The 20,152-nt window shown below is 41.9% G+C and overlaps 1 protein-coding gene across 4 annotated transcripts in view; it reads right to left on the reverse strand.

The window, feature by feature from the left end:
• Nucleotides 1–20,152, reverse strand: part of PPP2R1B (protein phosphatase 2 scaffold subunit Abeta) — a 36,576-nt gene that overhangs the window by 6,037 nt on the left and 10,387 nt on the right. For 3 of the 4 annotated variants that reach the window (XM_033119713.1, XM_033119711.1, XM_033119712.1), the window contains exons 8-15: nucleotides 19,702–19,772; nucleotides 19,210–19,344; nucleotides 18,402–18,575; nucleotides 16,146–16,206; nucleotides 12,166–12,320; nucleotides 11,655–11,797; nucleotides 11,193–11,284; nucleotides 8,221–10,790 (exon numbers count right to left, since the gene is read on the reverse strand). In XM_033119713.1, the coding sequence (XP_032975604.1) occupies nucleotides 10,774–10,790; nucleotides 11,193–11,284; nucleotides 11,655–11,797; nucleotides 12,166–12,320; nucleotides 16,146–16,206; nucleotides 18,402–18,575; nucleotides 19,210–19,344; nucleotides 19,702–19,772 (848 nt within the window). In that variant the 3' untranslated portion in view covers nucleotides 8,221–10,773. Of the gene's footprint in view, nucleotides 1–3,450; nucleotides 3,573–8,220; nucleotides 10,791–11,192; nucleotides 11,285–11,654; nucleotides 11,798–12,165; nucleotides 12,321–16,145; nucleotides 16,207–18,401; nucleotides 18,576–19,209; nucleotides 19,345–19,701; nucleotides 19,773–20,152 lie in introns of those variants that run through there. The other variant, XM_033119715.1, reaches the window with a different exon arrangement.

The raw sequence follows: 20,152 nt of genomic DNA on the forward strand, positions 1-20,152 counted from the left end.
CACAACTGAATCGAGAAAGAGTCCCTAGGCCTTTCCTGGGAGCATACTGTGCGAAGGACCCTGAGTTCACAGCCTTGGCTAACTCTCAGTTTGACCCTCTGGTCACTGGAGAAGCCTAATATTTAGCCAGCAAAGGGAAGGCCGAAGGGCAGGCAGGCAGTCGGAGGCCCCAGGGATGAAAGGGCCGGGCAAGGAGACAGGAATGAGGCCGGGAGAACAGGCTTGCCTTCCCCCAGCCCATCCCCTGGAGGAGCCACCCTGGCCAGAAAGTCCTTCCAGACGGGGTGGTGCCTACCCATTCTCTGCCAGGGACAGCCCAGGAGGCAGCAAAGAACCTCTGAGTCCTCAGCCACTGGCACCTCTCCCAGCCCTGCGCAAAAAACGAACCTGGGCAAATCACTGCAAAGGTTTGCTGTCCCCACTGGTAACCTGGAAACACAGACTGGCTGACATAGCTACCAGGTTTGCTGTGAGGTTCAAATGCAGCCTAGCATAACACTGCCCTCAGACAAGAGAGCACCCACGAGAGTCCCCAGCTCCTCCGGACGGCTTGTCAGAGCAGCTCACTTCGACTCGTCTTGCTTTAACTCTTAACTGTCCCATCACTAGACATAGAAAATGGCTGCTTGGTGCCTATGGAATCTCTCCTCTCATTTAAGAATGGCTGTCCTATTCTGAGCAACAGCTCCAGAACTGTGCCAAAGATTTCTTCATTTTTCATGAGTTCTGAGCAGCACCAGCTATGGGTACCACAGACATAAGAGCAACCATGAGAATCCATGTTCCCACCTTTTTCATCAGTCTTTAACTTTTAGGCCAAGCTCCTAGGTGAAGAAGGATAGCAGGGCCTGGGGGGGTGGGTCTCTCTCTGCAGAGATGGCTGCCCGGCCCCCAAGCTCCCACAGTGGAGAAGGTGCCAAGAGGAGGTTGGAGCCTGGGTCACCAGCAAGTGCTGGTTAGAGCATGGAGGAGAGACAGATGCTAGAAGGCAGAGGCCAATGATCCTAGGGGCTCCGAAGACTGAGTTTGGGGAAAATAAGGAAAACTGGGAAAATCAGAAGTAGAAACAAGAGTAGACAGAGCAAGAGTTGCAGACAGTAAGATCTCCGCGGAGTCTCAGGGGGCAGAGCCGGGCTCTGGCCAGTGTCCGTGCAGAACAGATTGTCTGGACAGAGAGAAGAGGAAGAGGAACAGGGTGGGTTCGGTACGTCGGGGCCTGCAACCATGATTTATGGATGCTTCCCTTGATTTCAGTCTCCAAACCTGGGCTCGGCAGGGAGACTGAACGTCCCTCACAGCTGCTCCTTCCTGCAATAACAAGACTGACATCACTGTTGTCAGGGAAATGGTGTTTTGATTAAAATCATGTGACAGCTACTTCATGATTCAATAAACAAATCCTCTGTTAACCCTCGCTTGACAGGCCCGCCAGCAGCTGTCATCAGACAGCTACCTTCGGACCGGCCAGGAGGGCAGCCCCACCTGGCTAGGACGGGAGACCACCCATCCACACCAGGAAGGAGCAGCTGGGTTGACCCAGGGTTGACAAGGGTGTGCGTGGTGACCACACTGCTTCCTGGCAGGTCCTACATGGGGGACACATGCAACATCCAGAGCACAGGCGGCTCTGCAGACCCAAGGGCCAGTGTCCAAGGGGCCAAAGAGGCCCTCTTTGCCAAAAGGAACTGGCTCCCACCCCTTGGGGCTGTTCTCTCTTGGACCAAGTGGCAGGCCCAAGCCCTGGGATGCTGAATGGCTCCCACAGGGCCCTGGAGCCAGCCAAGACCTGAGGACAGTTCCCAGGACTCTGAAGAGCCAGGGTTCACTCTGACCCCATTTGGACAGATGGATGAGTTTGCTATGAACCACAGACAGTGAGTGAAGGGTTAAGAACAATTTCTGGTTTGCAATTGGATGACTTCCTGGATCACTCACTTGGCTGCTGGCCCCTGACACACAGGGCTCTGCCTGGCAACAGCCAATTCCCTTTCCATCTTACCCCCGGGTCATTTTCCTTAAGTGAAACAAATGCAGAGAAGGCTCCCTGAGTCACAGAGCAGGGGATTTTCTGCGTGAAATGAACTGCAGCGTCAGAGGCCTTGCACTGCCAGGCCTCCACTGCTGGAAAAGACCCCCCGGTAGACATGACAGCGTTGGGGGGAGTCTCACCACCACCTGAGACGGAGCGGAGGCCGCCCACCCCCCTGGGCTGTTGTGAGGATTAAGAGAGGTTCTGCCAAGTGCTTGGCAAGGTGCCTGCAGTTACAAGGCCCGAGGCTCAGGGGCAGCCGTGCTCTTTCCACCAGGATTCCACGCGCAGACGGGGGCATGCCGTGCATTTAATGGCATGGCCAGTTGACCCTGAATTTGTAGGAAACTCCCAAGGAAGTCTGTGGTTTAGCCCTAAAAACATGTAACTATCATTCCTGGTCCTTCGTAAGGCCCAGCTGTGTGAAACAGACCTAAGGACACAAAGGGCTGACCGCCTCAGGCAGCTGCCAGGACCGAGGGGCTGGCTGCTGGCTGTGCCTGTGAGGGCACTGTCACCCCAGCACTTCCTCCCGCAGCAGAGCCACTGCACAACAGCCCAGAGCTGCCTAAACACGATCCCCTGACAAGCATGTGGCACCACGGCAATGGGTGAACATTCTAAGAGGAAAGACTGCCGCTCGGGGCCGGAAAACAGGAAGGTCTTTGTGGCCTCAGTTCACATAACATGAAGGAAAAGCCAGGGACATTTAGAAGGCAGTCTTTTTTGATTTTAAAATCTCCACCAAGCAAACCCACTGGAGGAGGCGTGAGAATACGAATTATCTTCCAAATAAACCAATGCAGCTTGAGTTGGGAACAAGGCAGCCAAGCCCGTGTGCTGTTTCTGAATGTACTTATGTCATAAATCGCCCCCCTGAGGGAGAGGGGTCGGCACCCACTTTGATGGCTGAACTTAAACTTTGGCCTACCTCCTCCAGAGTGGCATCAAACGGGGCTCATAAAACATTTGGACTATTACACAGTAAAATTGACAGAAATGGTTTTTTCCTTAAGTGGAAATGACTACCAGAGAGGAGTAGGAGCAAATAAAAGCTGTGTCTATTCGGTGAGGTAAGTGGGAATGGCCTGCAACTCTACTAAACGCCCCCCTGTCCCCTGCATGGGCCTCGCTGTCTCTGATGGAGGAAGGGGAAAGACCTCAAGCCATGGACTGATAGAGCTCTGGAAAGTCCACTCCACCCCCTCAGAAAGCATTCCTAGAACAAAGGACAAGGAACAGGGCAACAGGCTTTCAAAATATACCGTTGACCCTAAAACCTGACTCTCTCCTCAGGGACAGAGTTAACGGCACTGCTTCTCGGCTTAGCCTGCTTTAGCACCAGGCCATGCTGGCTGCCCTCTGCCCACACCTACGCCCATGAGAGGGAAGGGCTCAGACCGTGTGTCTGTGGCACTTACCTGCCCGGTGTCCTCTTTAGGCTCTTTGGGTCTCAGGAAGTGGTTCTTGTTAACCCCAGGGGCGCTGGGCTCTTCACTGTCCTTCACAGGAAAATCTAGCTTCCTCAGCCTTTGGGCCACCACTAGAGATACAGACAGCAGCACCGTAACTGTCCCTGACCAGGGCATGTCCCTCTTCAGCCCACTTGTGCTTCCTAGCCAGGATGCCCTCAGTTGCTCCAGCATTGCAATGGGCCCCTGTGCAGAAAACGCTGGTTCACCCCAGGCCCTCACTGAAGGTGTCTTTCCTCAAGAGCCATGGAAACTGCCACCCCATTCAGCCTTACGGTACGAGCTGGATGCTCCCCCATATTTTGGACACTGACAGCCTACAGAGCCCCAAACAGACAAAAACGACCTGGCTGCATTCAGAACCGGTAATATCAGTTTAAAAGAACAACTCTGGAGAAAGAAATGACTTGGCTTTTCTACCCAATGAGTAATTAAACTCTCTTCGTCCTCCAGAAGATTTCCATTTCAACTGAACATTATGTAATTTCCTGGAAACAGCAGGCTTGTGCAGGCAAATGGGGAATAGAGAGACTATTCTAGGTACAAAAAAGAATTGGAGACATGTGAGTGAACAGGAAAGAGAAGAGCAAGGAACTGGATGGAAACAGGAATAGAAGAATCAGACGGAAACAGTTACATAACATCAGACCATAATCATTTCATCCGTTAAACCAAGGGAAACAAGGTGACAGCTCCTTCTCCCTCCAGAGTGTTACATCCAAGCAGTGGAGAAACAGGCTTAAAGATAATAGTGCCAAGAGGAAAAAAAGTGTCAGAGGAATTTAAGTAAAAGGCAAAAGGGCAGGACAAGCACCCGACTTGTTTTGGCTACTCTGCCCTGCCATCGCTAAGGGGATGGAACCAATGTGATTTCTACAGGAAAATACCAGACTGTCAACTCAGTGACAATACAGCAATTAATAAACAAAATCACAACAAAAAAACATTGCCATTGCTTAACCTCTGGGTCAGGAATGACATACTTCTTTCCCCTGGAGGTCTATGCAATGATCTTGCATGCTTTGATAAGACAGCTCAAAGGTAGGCTGCTGTCTCTTTTGTTTCAGGACAAGCTGTCCAGCAAAGATCCCCAGGGCCATGCATCACAGTGGCCAAGCTGTGGTATTTCCATGAGCTGAGGGCTATTATTTCAAGAAGGCCTCATTAAAAATCACACATTAACCGAGAGGAGATCCAAGATGGTGCAGTAGATAAACATGGTGCCTGCCTCTCCTTCCGTGAACACATTAAAATTACAACTAAATTGTAAACAATCAACCTGAAGACCATTTGAAGTCTAGTTCAACAGAAGTTTTACAACTAAGAATATAAAGCAGCAGCCATACTGAGTCTGGTGGGAGGGGCAGAGACAAGGAATGGGCCCCACACCCAGGTGTGGCAGTTGAGAACCAGGCAGGATATCTTGGCCACAGAAGTTCCCCCTGGAGGATCTAGGGACCCCAGCCCCACACCAACCTCCCCAGCCCAGAGCACTGGTAACAAGAAGAGTAATTCCCACAACATTTGATTGTGAAAAACAGTGGGGATTCCAACAGTTCGGGTAAGACGGAGGCTGCGGGAAAGCCACGAGTCCTCTTAAACAGCTGGTACAGACTCATTCACTTGCAGGCAGAGGAAGACTGACTCAGGGGGCGTCAGGGGAATGTGGTGGGCAGACTGAGGTGTATGGCTTCAGAGCAAGGGCTGGAGGACGGTCCCATTTTCTCTTGTGGGGTCCTCCTCTTGTGTAGCCAGTAGGTGGGTGCCACTTTTAATATGTCGAGCCCTCCCTCTACAGTTATGGCCAAATCCGAATCTGACTGGTCTGGTGAGCTCTGCTGCTCCACTCTGCTGACTCATTGGGCCCCACCCATCCAACACTGGAAGCACTTTCTCACGAGCAGCCAGTCCTGCCTGCACTGCACTCTTCTTGGAAAACTATCAGAGTCCGACAGACTCCAGGCGGATGGCTACTCACCTCAGTGTGCTGCGACTTTTGCTAAGTAGCCCCAGGCTCAGCACTGGCACCAAACCATAATTTACATTAACCTGGTGACCACAACTCGTCCCACTCTAGTGACTCCGAGACTCTGCCTCACCCAACTTGCATACACAAGGTTTTATCAGTGGCTAAACCTTAAGGAAACCAGCAGGTTGCAGCTTGTCTCGGGGTGTCCTGGCTTTTTGCGGAGCTACCCCAGGCCCAGTACTGGTAGCAGACATCCTTAGTTTGCAGCGTGGCCTCACCCACGCACCTCCAGAATTAGCATAGGCAGTGAACAACTGAGGATTATTTTGTAGCTCCTACCAGGTAGCCCCTAGCCAATCACAGGCAGTGGCTGACCTGGACCTGCTCCAGAGCCCCAGACACAACATACTTGGAGGTTGTCTTCACATCACAGCAGAACACCACCCACAAGTGGCACGCACAAAAGTTGGTCTCAACAGGCACTAGAGCTCCCTGGGGCAAATCCCACTCAGTGAGGCAAACCCCCTGCACAGCAGCCGGTAAGGTGAGGATGTAGCCAAACCCCACAGCCAATCAGCCTTAAGGTCAATCCCACCCACTGATGTGCCAATAGCTATCAAGGCTCAACTATAACAGGAGGGCACACACAACCTACACAAGGGACACTCCTGAAGCACCTGGAGCAGTTGACTAGGAAGACTGTGCCAGGCAGCCACTGGTCACCTACTACATAAGGCCACCCGGCCAAGACTGGGAGACATAGAAAATCTACCTAATAAATAGAAACAAACACAGAGGGGCACTCAAAATGAGGAAACAAAGAAATACATCCCAAATGAAAGAAGAAAACTCCAGGAAAAGAACTGAACGAAATGGAGACAAGCAACCTACCAAATACAGAGTTCAAAACAATGGCTATAAGGAAGCTCAGGAACCTAGTGAGAACTTCAACAGAGATAGTGCGCATAAAAAAGGACACAGGAACCATAAAAAAGAATCTGTCAGAAGTGAGGAATACAATAACTGATATGAAGAATGCACTAGAATCACCAGCAGACTAGATGAAGCACAGGATCGAATCAGTGATTTGGAAGAAAGGGTAGCAGAAAACACCCAGTCAGAACACCAAAAACAAAAAAAAAAAGAATAAAAAAAAAATGAGGTCATGAAGCATAAATTTCGCATCATAAGGGTATCAGAAGAGAAAAAGCAAGAGACTGAGAACCTATTTGAAGAAATAATGACTGAAAACTTTCCTAAGCTGGAGAAGGAAATAAACACTCAAGTCCAGGGAGCAGAGAGTCCCAAACAAGCCCACACCAAGACAGGTTATAATTAAAATGGCAAAGTTTAAAGACAAAGAGAGAATACTAACAGCAGCAAGAGAAAGGTAACTAATTACTTACAGGGGAGCTCCCCTAAGATTGTCAACTGATTTCTCAACAGAAATTTTGCAAACCAGAAGGGATACACACAAAATGTTCAACGTGATGAAAAGCAAGGACCTACAACCAAGACTACTTTACCCAGCAAGGCTATCATTTAAAATCAAAAGACAGATAAAGAGCTTCCCAGAAACGGAAAGCTAAAGGAATTCATCACCACCAAACCAGTATTACAAGGAATATTATAGGAACTTCTTTAAGATGGGGGGGGGAAGACCAAAATTATGAATAATAAAATGGCAGTCGCTATGTAGTTACCAACAATTACTTTCAACATAAATGGACTAAATGCTTCAATAAAAAGACACAGAAGGGATGAATGGATAAGGAAACAAAATCCTTACATATGCTGCCTACAAGAGACTCATTTCAGATTGAAAGAAACACACAATAAGGGATGGAAAAAAATATTTCATGAAATTAGAAACAAAAAAGCTGTGATAGCAATATTTATACCAGACAAAATAGACTTTACAACAAAGGCTATGACAAGAGACAAAAAAGGACCCAGTAATCCTATTTCTAGGCATTTATTCGAAGAAACCCAAAATGCTACTTCAAGGGGACATTGTGCATCCGTATGTTCACTGCAGTATTGTTTACAATGGCCAAGATATGAAGGCAGCCTGGGTGTCCATCAGTGGATGAACGGATAAAGAGGAGGTGGTACATGTATACAATGGAATATTTCTCAGCCATGGAAGGGAATGGGTTCTTTCCATCTGCGGTGGTATGGATGGACCTGGAAGGTATTATGCTGAGTGAAGTCTCAGACAAAGACAGATGCAAAGTGATTTCACTTATATGTGGAATCTAAAGAACAAAATAAACAAATAAAACAGAAACAAAGTTATAGATACAGAGAACATTTTGATGGTTGCCAGATGGGAGGGGATTTGGGGGTGTGGCTGAAAAGGGGAAAAGAAGTACAAATTGGTTGTTCAAAAGAGTCATGGGAATGTATAGCACAGGGAATATAATCAATAATACAGTAATAACTATGTATAATGCCAGGTGGGTACTAGACTTATCAGGGAGATTACTTCTTAAATTATATAAATGTCTAACCACTATGCTGTACACCTGAAATTAAAATAATATTGGAAAACAATAACAGAAAAAAAAGCATTAGAACACACCAAAAAATAAAATAAAAGAAACCACACATTAACCTGTTTATTATTATGAAACAGGATGCATTTTCAGGTTAGTATCTTCTTGGCAGCACAGAGAGACAAGATCTGGTTTCTTAAACCTGTGAATGATGAACCCCATGCAAATTGTAGAAAGAAACACTGAGGTGAATTTCATTGTTGATGAGACTTTATTGACATAGGTTTGTATGTTTGTCTCTGCTTCACTATCCTAATCGACCAAACAACTGATATAAACTGCCTAGGATGAAAAAAATTACAGTAATCTACATTTGAGGCAATTGTACAAATCTAAGTGGACCTGTTGCCTAAGATGCGGGACTAAAGAAAGGTCATATAAAACATTTCTTAAGAGCAGTAAAATCCTTTCATTGTGTCAGTGGGAGAATGTAATGTAGTTTGGTATCTTTGATCACTTGTTCCATGAATGCAAAACATCAGAGGACAGATTTTAGAAATTCATTGAACACGTATTTATTGAGCACCTATTATGTACACCAGACACCGATCTAGGCGCTGGTGATACAGAAGACAAAACAGACAAAAATCCCTGCCCTTACAGAGCTCCTGGAGCTTACATTCTAGTGAAATCAAGGTAAGAAAACTAACTCATGGAGAATATCACCAAGTTATGAGCCAAAAAACTTCTCTAGCAGTAACTAAAGGAATTCCCTACTGTTTAATTCAGAAAGAAGCAATGAAGTCCCTAAGGAGTCACTTAAGAAGACAAGCCCCTATTGAAATCCCTGACCCATGCCTAAGAAAGCAAGGGGCTCCCGTGTACCACAGTCCTAGAGCCAAAGGTCAATGCACAGGGCTCCCAGGGGAGTACAGAAGGGCATATCCCAAAACCAACGGCATTTCTACCTAAGTGTAAAGCAATGGTTCTGTAAATTTGTTTCAAGAATCAACAATAGTCTCTCAAATATGAAATTCAATGAAGAGGAACACAACCTACAAGTAATAAAAAAATAAAAAGAACCATGAAACAAATTAAATGTTTACAACATAATAGTTTAAGATATAAAATGAGAATGTAGAAAAGATTTTTTGCTTAGGAAAATATTTAATCTTTTGCTCAAAAAACAATAAAATAGAAAATTTCTATAAGGTAATTCGGCCGTTTTAAATACAGGCAGGTCATTTCTGACTTAAAATGTTTTTCTAAGGTAGGACAAGCTTGAAAGTAATTTGCTCAAACTTGGCTTTATGTACTGGTACGAAGTTTTACAGGCATCTTTGAGACTTCAAAAAACAGACCAGGGCTCCCTGGGTTTAAAAGAGGCTGTGATTGGAAGAAACAATTCCAAAACCAAAACAGAAACAAGGAAACTACAGAGCAGGATGCACTGAGAGAAAAATGAGCTACAATGAAACCTCATTAACTAAAATTCATTAGGGACAAGGCAAGCTTGAGTAGGTAAAAATGCAGATAAATTTAGATGAAAAAATATTTAACTTCTCCATGAAATACAAATGTGTATATTTCAGGGATAAAGAGTAAACTGAATGCATCTTTTGAAAAAAGGTGTGGCCTTATAAAAATTCTCATGAATGGTATTTTAATATAATTGAAAAGAGTGACTAATAACTGGCATATCCAACTGGTAAAGGGTGATTTTTAAAGAGAGCTTTAAAATCGTTTCAGTTCAGACCCAATAGGCTTCCTTACATACTATTAATTTGCTTCAGCAAACCCTCCCTTCAGATTAATTCATTATCTTAAGTTCCAGGAGGAATTAATGAGGTTTTACTGTAACAACAGAAAAACAAAGGTTTCAAATGATAAGATTCCAGCATCACCCATAAACGAAACTTCAGTTGGAAAGCTACTTCTATACAATGTAGCAAGGACCAGATGTTAACACAGCTGGAAGCAGAACAACTGAAGAGCAGGAAAGCCTCACAGTGTTAGACCAGTGGTTAGAAATACAAAACTGCGGTTTTATACTGATTAGGAGGCACTGAATTTTAAGTTTTCTCAGGGGAGAGCAGTATTTTTGAATGCACTCATAGTGGTAAGCTGTGGAAATTCAGTCCGATTTCAACATCACACATTAGTAGCAAGATACATCTGTACTTCAGGTTTCCAAATGACATGATTACAGTCAAAACCAAGCAAATAAAAAACAAAACAATCAACACATGAATTCTGAGCTTCCACATTCCCCTTTTATGTAAGACACTAATGCAGATCATCCAGGAAAATGTGTCTCCCAAATAGAGTGCTTACAAGTTATTCTAAACCATGTACATTTAACTTTGGAATGATGGAGAGACACACAGATACATGTAAACACCAAGAGAATCACCGCACTCCATGTCTGGGTCCCAACCCATTCAGGCGTGGTCAGAAACATTAAGTGGCCAGGGCCTCATGAAACAGCAAGGATGCAGGAGCCCAGATAGTGCCAGACAATTCGTTAGGAGACAATCAAGAAATGATTGTACTGAGTGTCAGGAATTGATCACAAACAATAAGAATGGTTTAAACATAATTATCCCAACAAGGAAGACAAATAAAAACAATTCCATTTCATCTTCAGAAAGAATCAAGTCACAGAAATTTGATTTCTTTAAGTTGTTCCATTTGCTTAGATGAGGTCTTGAAGGTTTTCCATTTTTTCTCCACCCAGTTTAAGAACACATTGACTAGAAACCTGTGATAAGAATTTGGTAAAGTCTTTTTCCCTCCTGTTCCTCATCATGCCAACGCCAGCACTGGAAAATTCCAAACAAAATCAAGTTAGTGGCACAGAAAGTTCACGGACTATCTATGTGACTATTAGGCACGACAACAATGATCCAAAAGGATGAGACTATGAACTTCCCATTGTGGTCAGTTTCTTTACTCTGCCAGCTGATCAAAAGTTAAACTTTAAAAACTGATTAAAATCCAAAAAAAAAACTGTGTTCACCAGTTTAGAATCACATTCTTACCCAGCCCTAGACATGGACCTGAGAAAATGGCCTGCTCAATGGTGGGCCAAGAAGAGGGGCACAAGCATTCTGGGAGCTCCGCCCCCCCCTGTCGCACGCATGCTTATCGCCTTTCCCACTTAACACCACTCACAGCCTGTCAGCCAAAGCAGAAGCTGTAAGGCAGAGCACAGAAGGACATACCACTTATAGCTTCTTGTGCGAAGTATTTGACATCCATGTCTTCATCTTGGCCTAACTTCTGTAGTACCGGCTTAACTTCCTCCTGCAAAGCGCTAAAATCCAACAGCATTATCTGTGAAAGTCTCTGGGCCAGAAAAATGTGTTATGGTATATACGCCCCATGGTAATTTTTAAAGTTTAAAATAAAAAAATATTTTAAAACACCTATAAGTTTGACAAGTACTAAATAATTTCTGAAGTGCTCAGCAGAATTAGTTTCAATGATCTACACATATACGAGCTTAAATACAGAAGTCAGAGTGGATACCCTCAAAAATGACTGAATTACTTTATTCTTTGCTTTAAACAAACCCACCTCTTAAGTAAAGTGAAAATCACTGAATTTAATTTTAGCTATCATTCCCTACTATAAGGTAAAAATTTAAATCCATTTTAAAAATAAGAATAGTATTAAAATCTTACCCAGAATCTAGAATTGGTCCAATTTTCTGTAGAGATTTGGCCACGTTGAAACGGACATTCGCTACTTGGTCTCCTGCCATTTTCAATACGATGGGCAGCATCTGCTTAGTAGTTATTTCCTGACCACAGGCTTCAGACAGCGCCTAGAAAAGGAAGGCATATTTAAAGCACTTTCATTTTTTAAAATATCTCAAAATCTAAAAAGACAAATAATATTTAATAAGAAAGTAAACTGATCAACAGGAAAATGTTTCTACTTTGAGCATTTGAATGATACAAGGTTGCATTCAAAAAACCCCAGAATTAGACCAGAATTCACAACTGACTTCACTATTGTAGATTTTAATATGATTTTAAAAACTGACATTTTCTCTCATCTCTTAACTGTCCAAATGAATCAGTATAAGAAATAAATTCCAAATAGAAGACAATATATTCAGAATTCAGAAACACAGTCTTGAATAATTGCTTTAACACCAGAGCACAGCAACAATAGCTGTGTAATACTTACATTAATGCAGAATAAAGTGGTCATTCTATGCAAATAATTAGGATCATTCGCCATTACTAACACTTTGGGAACGATGGTATTTTGGGCCCACTCGGTACCAAACTTCTGAACTAGTTTCATGAGGTTGTTGGTGGCAGCTTCACGGATGGCATATACTACAGAAGAGGTGAAAAACATATTGTCGCGCTGCTTACATTATAAGCATAACCTAGTTTACTTACATCATCACCAAAACCCAAATTCTGCACACACACTCCAAATTTAGCCATACTGCAACGGCAAACATGCTCAGCTACAATTTGTAATATACTGGTTTGGTCTTATAGTTTCAAAATGTGTAGTATGTCTAAGGAAAAAGGAGGTAAAGAGCTCATTAGAGGTATCATTAATTAATTAACAAATATGAGTGCCTACTATGTGCTATGTGTTAAAGAAGGAGTACATAAGATACTTCACCTCAAAGATTTTACACTCTGTCAGAGAAATGAAAGCTAAGGCACTCCGAGAAGTCACATGGTATAAGACTGATGATGATAAAGTATGCAATTGTGTAGTAAAGACCATGAGGGCTAGAGGAGTTTAGAGAAGAGAGAACAGGGAGGTCTGAGAAAGCTTTGGAAAGAGAGGCCTTGCCCTGGGCCTTGAAGAGTAGAGAGGATTTATGTAAATAGAGAGAAGAGGACATGAATTCCTGGAAAGGGCCAAAAAAATGTATCCAGGGCACAAAGGAAAAGAACTAAAATCTAAAAATGTGAGGTTGGACAGTCAGGGTAGACTCAGAACACAGAGCTTCTTGAAAGCTAAATTTACATGTTGTAAAAAACACAATGATGGGTTTTGAAAGCAAAGTTGTGACCTGGTGACCGGTGTGGTACTTTAGCAGGATTATTCCAGCAGCGGCAACAACAGCTGAGGAGAGAACTACAGTGAGGAAGTGGTTTGGAGGCCACTGTGGTCATCTACACACTAGCAAATGAAAACTTCAGACTCTTAAAAATGTTTATGTTGAGACATGTCAAATGTCTTCTGTGAATACATACACCTGCTTTAACATCTAATAATTCCCTACAAGATCATTCATCAAAGATAGCATAAATCTAGATAACAAAGGCCTGTACTATACTATCTTCTCAACAACTGCTTGCTACATACAGCACTGAACAAAGACAACGCTACTTCATTTCACAGGTCCAATACAACTCAACATTGGGGCATAGATAACAAATCTAGGGTGAGGGGGTACTGATTCCTTCTTCTTCTTCTCTCTCCAGGTAGGCCCAACCCTGCTCGGTGACAGGATGGACAAGAATAGCTATCTAAGCCACAGCCCCAATCCTGGACAATTTATACAAAGCTTCCAGACAAGAAATATCCAACTCTTCCCAGTACATAGAGGCTTTCAGGCAATTCCATTGATGAGATCAGGCAAGTGAACATAGCCAAGGAATTATATATTAGCAACATGCAACCTGACCCAAGTCTGCGGGAGAATCAGCCTGTCAGTTTTATCTAGAAGCACTCTCTAAGGAGTAAGCTCACGTCAACTGTTTCATCCACAGTACAGATTCTCTCCCTTGCAATTCATAGTCTTCGTCACTGGCACAACCCGTCCACAGTGCCTCCCCTAAGGAGGGAGTAACTACAGCATATGTGTTCTCTAATTGTTTTTTAATTTGCTTGAGATTTTTTTCATCCTAATGCCATTACCATAAGAAGACATGTCACTACAGAGAAACCAGAGGCAGTGCACACACACTTGGCCTTGACCCATTACCTGAAACGCACTCATCTCTACTTGGCCAGATGCCTACTATGTTCTTGGCTCCTCTCAATTTTGTTGCCAAAAGAACGCAAACCATTCCCCAGTTCTGCCTGTTTTCTCTCCTTGTTTTGTCTCTCTCCTTCTTTCCCTCTCCACTCAAGGTCTGCCTGACTTGCAAGGTTCTTCTGAATGTCTAACACATTCCATCTGCTCTTTAACTTCGATAGTTCCTCCTTTCTCCTATAAAAAAATTAATTCCCCTTTTAAATTCCTCCCCGTGGTCAATACTGTCCACTCAACCATGAGAACAGGTTTCTTCCTTATACTTCTCTGGATTTTTCACAATATTCTTTTAGTAGTTTAATAATCAGTTTCAAAAAAAATTCCAAAAGTTCAAAAAAAAATTCATTGATCAGTGATCAATTAATACATAACAGTTATCCAAAATGTAAAAAATAAACAAACAAAAAAAATCTATGTGATTAAGTATAGGACAATTTCAGAGATGACATTTCATTGGTTCAAAGAATGCCTGTAATGCCCACTTTAGCACACTGCTACTAAAACAAACAAGCATACAAAGACCAGGGTCTCTCCTGCTCCCAAATTGGAAGAAAATATAAGAGAAAGAGGAAGGAGTAATTAAGTTACACAGAGCAATTCTACATAGAAAAAGTGTCAGGAATTAAATTCTTTGTGGAAGACTAGGACTTTAGAAGTTCCTCAAAATAAATTTAGAATGACAGCTTTCCAAGAAAGTATCGAATGACATTCTGGGATATGTCATTCCCACTAACGTTAAATATGGATCAAAAATAAAATAAGCACTTTTTTCCTAAAAAGAAAAGGAATTTCTTTCCTATGATTTGTCAAACTTAAGTTTCATTTAAAAAGAAAAAAAATTGGCCATAAAATGGTAAATTTAGAAAAGCAAAAAGAAATAGTATTCACAGTCTAGTTTGAAAACATTGAAATTATCTACATATAGATGCCTTTACAGTATTTGCATGTTTTTCTCATACCCCTCCTCTGCACTCTTAACCATATGACCTCCCATATGATCCAAATATGCCCTTAACAAAACCACCAACATGACCAAGCAGATATCACCACTCCTCCCAAATACCCAGGCATAAGCACCCAGAAGAACAGAGATACACTCAATACATACGTAAGATGCTGTGGAACTACCACATCCATCAAAATCTAAAACTGAAGGTCACAGCACATTATGTTCTGAGCCCCCAGAGCCCTCATCTGACAGGTCTCAGACCACACTGAAGCTGCCAAGTCTGGACCTGGGGCCTGGCACTGGACCTCACTGGTACAGAGGGCACCCTTCCCACCCACCGCAGACAAGAAGAGACACATAGACCTGAGACCTTGTCAAAAAGCCAACTGCTAACAAATTAACATATAAAATTATTTTATATAAACATCAATAGTCTTGTATATTATGATAAACAGCAGTACCAGTTTTCATTTGTAACACAGTTTGTGGCATTCGAAGAAAAGGATGCTGTGATTGCTGAAGCGAATTATGTTATAAATACAAAGAGAAGATAAAGTATTAAAAACTTGTTTTCTAAATGTTGTCCCATCTGACCTGCCCTGAGCTCACAGTGTGCCATCTCTTAGCATTACAGCAGCAGTAGCCAAGAGTGCAGGCAGTGAGCTTGCCTTTCATGAAAACAGAAATCTGGGCCCTCTCCATCATAGGTCACAGCTGACATCTCCCACTCCTAGACTCCTTCACTGTGACACTGTATACCTCCTTCTCTATGTCACCTCAAAGAAGCCAAGTAGCCATTTCTTCCCCGTAGACCTTTCATCTGAGTCCAACCCAGTCTAGAGTGGCTGAAAACACAAAGAGGGCACCAGTCAAGCAGAAGACCTTGGGATAAGAAAGGAGTGAGTACATGTATAAAAGAGATAGTCTGAAAATAATGTAACAGAGTAAGAAACAGGGCAAAGAGATTATTTAATGGAGAAAATAAAGTTTAAGATCGAAGTAAACTGGTAGAAAATACAAATGTCAAACTTGTGTTCAGAGGAAGCTACCTGGACTTTAATCAGTCTTTCTTCATCCCTACATTGGTAAGGCAAAATATCTGCTCAGATTAGGATTCCTTTCCAAAAAAGAAATATATAAACAAAATGCAATATATGCAAAAACATGAGCCTTCCATTATAACCTGTTTTTAACTTATTTACTTACCATGGTCCACAAGCCAGGCCATACATAAAGAATTCAGCTTTTCATCAAAGAATTCCACACCCTATGGATACAGAAGAGTCCATTAATACCTCCAAAATTTAGAAATCAGGACAATCTATTTGTATTATACCAAAGTGATCTGAGCTAAAAAAACACACACAAAAAAACAAACACTTGTTTCCAAATAAGCTGAATTCATGAACCAGTCAGCAAAGGAATACCGTGGCATTTGATTTACAAATTATAAATCTATTTTATTGGATAGAAATCACAAACAAAGCAAAGCAAAGTGAGTGAGATGGCCCACACCCTGCTAAGTGGGAGAGAATGGGGTGGCCAGGAGCCAGATACAATACTGCAAATTGAGCAGAAAGAATGCAGTGTGGATGGTCTACCAAGCAATCTGTATAGTATTTCTAAGACTGAATTGCCCAGGAAAACACCTGTCAATAGTATTGATAATTCTCAAAATTTTCCCTTTTAGGTTAGTATCATCCTTAATAAATTATTAAGGATGAAGAAAATGACATCAAGAAGTAGAGATATTCCCAATTGCAGAGTATTTCTGAGATGATGGGCGAAACCAGAGGAAGGAGAATAAAGCAGGCACAAGACTACAGGTGACAAGGCCCCAGTACAAGGGCACAGCTAAAGGCATCGCGGCTCTCCCAGTTTTGCTCTTCCTGTCAATGCGTGGCCACTCCGGCACAGGCTGGGGACAAGCTCCTGGAGCTGATTTACACAGATCTGTCACTGTGGGTCTTCTGCATCTTGTGTGAGAACGTGTGATATATGGTCTCCTAACACCTCCCTTTTGGGATCTGCATGTTTCTTTGGATCCTAAGAAGTCCAGGGATTACATATTTTAAATTAAAAGATATGGTATAAGTTTCAGCATTTTGAAAATAGTGATTTAACAGCATAAAATGGTTGTATAATAGATTATAAACAAATTTTAGTATACACTTAGATTACCATGTCAGCTCTCAAAGATTTCATTTTCATTTTAAGTTATGGATTTTTCTTGAGTCCTAATTAACTTTAATTTCCTGATTTTTGTGATTCAACTTTACATTTACTCATGATGGCCCACAAGCCAGGCCATACAAAAAGTCATAAAAGACTTTTATAAATTGGCTACCTGATATAAAAACCTTTACAGATAGGGGCGGCCGGTTAGCCCAGTTGTTTAGAGCATAGTGCTGGTAGCACCAAGGTTGCCAGTTCAATCCCCGCACTGGCCACTGTGAGCTGCGCCCTCCTTAAAAAAAAAAAACCTTTACAGATAATAAAATAAAAATAATATATATAATACTAACAAGAAGTTGAAGTTGTATAACAAAATGTTCATGACCACAGCAAAGTCACCATCTGCCTTGCTTCCTCCATAGAGCTACCAACTTTTACTGACCTCCCACGTCTACAAGCAGCAGAGGTTAAAAAAAATTAGTCCTTAAATTCACCCTCCTTCTGGACAGTTTTTTCAGTCTTTAGCAAACCAGTTAGCCACTGCTGCTTTCCACTCTGGAGAGGTGAACCATGAGAGTAACCAGTAAAGAACAGAAGGTGAACCTCAGCACTTGGAAGTGACAGAGGGAAAGGAGATAACAAGAGGACTTCGTCTGACCGTTTTAGCTATATATTGATCTTTGGCATTCATTTTGAAGAGTCGGACACTTCAAATTTTATAAAACATACGATGCCACAGACATGCAAAAGATGCATTTCATAAACTAAATATATCAAAATTAGCAATACAAATTCAGTGGTCCAAGAAAGGAAAAAAATAAATCCCATATGCTATGATCTGAAAGGAATGGAAGTGGGGGTGAGAGAAGGGAAACAAACTGGAGTACAGTAATGTTAGCTGTAAACTGAAATGATTTTATGAGCTTTCTCAAAAAATATTCAGGTATTCATTTATTCAACACTCCACAAATGTTAAGTGCCTGATGAACGCCAGGCACATGAAATAAAACATTGAACACAGTCCCTACCCTAAAAGAGACATTGTCCATCTCCCCAACCAGATTTGTAAGAGACAGTTACAGTACTGTGTTTCTGTAATTCCTTTTTGTTCGAAGTTACTGCACTAATGAAAATGAAAGCCACCCTACAGGCAACTAGGACAGGCCACACTTAGATGTGTCTAAATGAACATAATCATACAAGTTGCTGGGGCCTCTTACTTGCTTGCCTGGTAAATGTGCTCCACTACCTGTGTTACCCTTCACTTCACAGAGCACACATACTCACCAGCTGGCCCGCCAGCAGTGGCATATATTCAATGATGGCCAGCCGGACCCTCCACTTGGCATCTTCAGCCAGCTCCACTATGGCAGGAAGGAGAGACTGAGAGAGCTGACGGATTCCAATCACTTCATTTACACAATCCAAATTAGAGATGATATTCAAGCGAACTTCAGGACACTGCAAGTATACAAGCACCAGAAGAACACATACAACAATCAAGTTCTCTGCTCAGTATTTTCCTGCGGTTATAAGGTAAAAACTGCTAAATAAAGTTTACGAAAGTATTGACTCAGGTGAAAAAAAGTATAGTCTTAGAAGAAATACTGAATAATGAATGAGTACACAATTCAAAGCACATAAATGTAACGGATCTTAAGCAGAAGTTTCAATGAAAAGTCTAGAGGATAATAAAGAGCATACATAGGCTCTGGATTCAAATTATGTGCATTCAAATCCCAGATCTGCCACTGCCGAGAATTTGGGTGAGTTATTTTATCTCTTTGTGCCTCGGCTTCCTCATCTGTGAAAGTATAACTGCATATTAAGTTTAAAGAGAAGAAATCAGTGCATATCAGCAGGAATCAGGCAGAGAATGGACAGACACTTTAAAGTCTGTATCAATGGCTCCTTATGCCCATTTCCTGGGGAATTTGCAACCTCATAGTCAAACACAGGGATTGTCACTGGTTTAAAATAAGTTACTTTTTTAAATCCCTTCATCCCTGTTTTGGATTCTATTTTAGTGAAACCCCAAACCAAAACCAAAGCAAGTCACCAACTATTAAGCAACAGAATTTATAGCCAGACTCACCTCATCCTTTAACTGAGCTAAAAAAAGGGGCAGAAGATGTTCAATGGTATTCTCTTTGCCCAAAATGGTAGACAATCCCATAATTACAGAAGCTAGAGCCGATTTGACATGCTGATTTGTATCAGATACTAATTCCTAAAATATAAAATCAAAATTAAAAGCCTTTCTTTTTTGCAAGATAACAGAAACTTCAATAAAATTTCCCAAGGAATTTAAAAAGACAGCACTATTTCGATACTGATTTAGATGGTCATGTTTCCATAGACCATTTGTCAGATAACATAAACTTATGTACCAAAGAGCATTTTAAAATTACAACGCACTAGTAAGTGATAAATGACAATGTCACACATTAACATATCTGTCCCATTCATCCCTTGTCCACCTGTAAATTCAAAGAGCTTTAAAGTAAAACAAACAAATAAAAATTAACTGAGCTAAGGTTTGCCTCCATAAAGGGCAAAGTAAAACAAAAAATAAAGTTAGGTTTACCTTTATGTAGGGTAGAATTTGATTCATAATAATGGTCTCTCTACCTTCAATAGGCAGGTTCTCACAAAGTTCTAAAAGAGATGGAAAAAATAAATAGAAAAAAATAATGCTTACATAGAGCCATTTACAAGGAGCCAAATGAAGAAATTTAACAAGGTTTATCAACAGTTTCAAGTTCAATCAGATCATATGTTTAAGCAAATAAGCTACAAGGAAGAAAAATGGCTCTTATGCTAACTGCACTTTTTTGTAAATCTATAGGCCATCATGTATTACACTAATCCAACCTGTTTTATAGAAACAAGATAAAATGGCTGTTTGGTTTTAAACATAATGGAAGTAGATTTACATAATATTGTAACATTTCCACACATTGAAATCATTTCTATTAACTTGAAAACATGTTCTAGAACAAAAAACATACAAAATTCACTAACATAAGACAATGCAC

This window comes from Rhinolophus ferrumequinum, chromosome 11 (assembly GCF_004115265.2).
Source record: "Rhinolophus ferrumequinum isolate MPI-CBG mRhiFer1 chromosome 11, mRhiFer1_v1.p, whole genome shotgun sequence".
NCBI classification, from domain to species: domain Eukaryota; kingdom Metazoa; phylum Chordata; class Mammalia; order Chiroptera; family Rhinolophidae; genus Rhinolophus; species Rhinolophus ferrumequinum.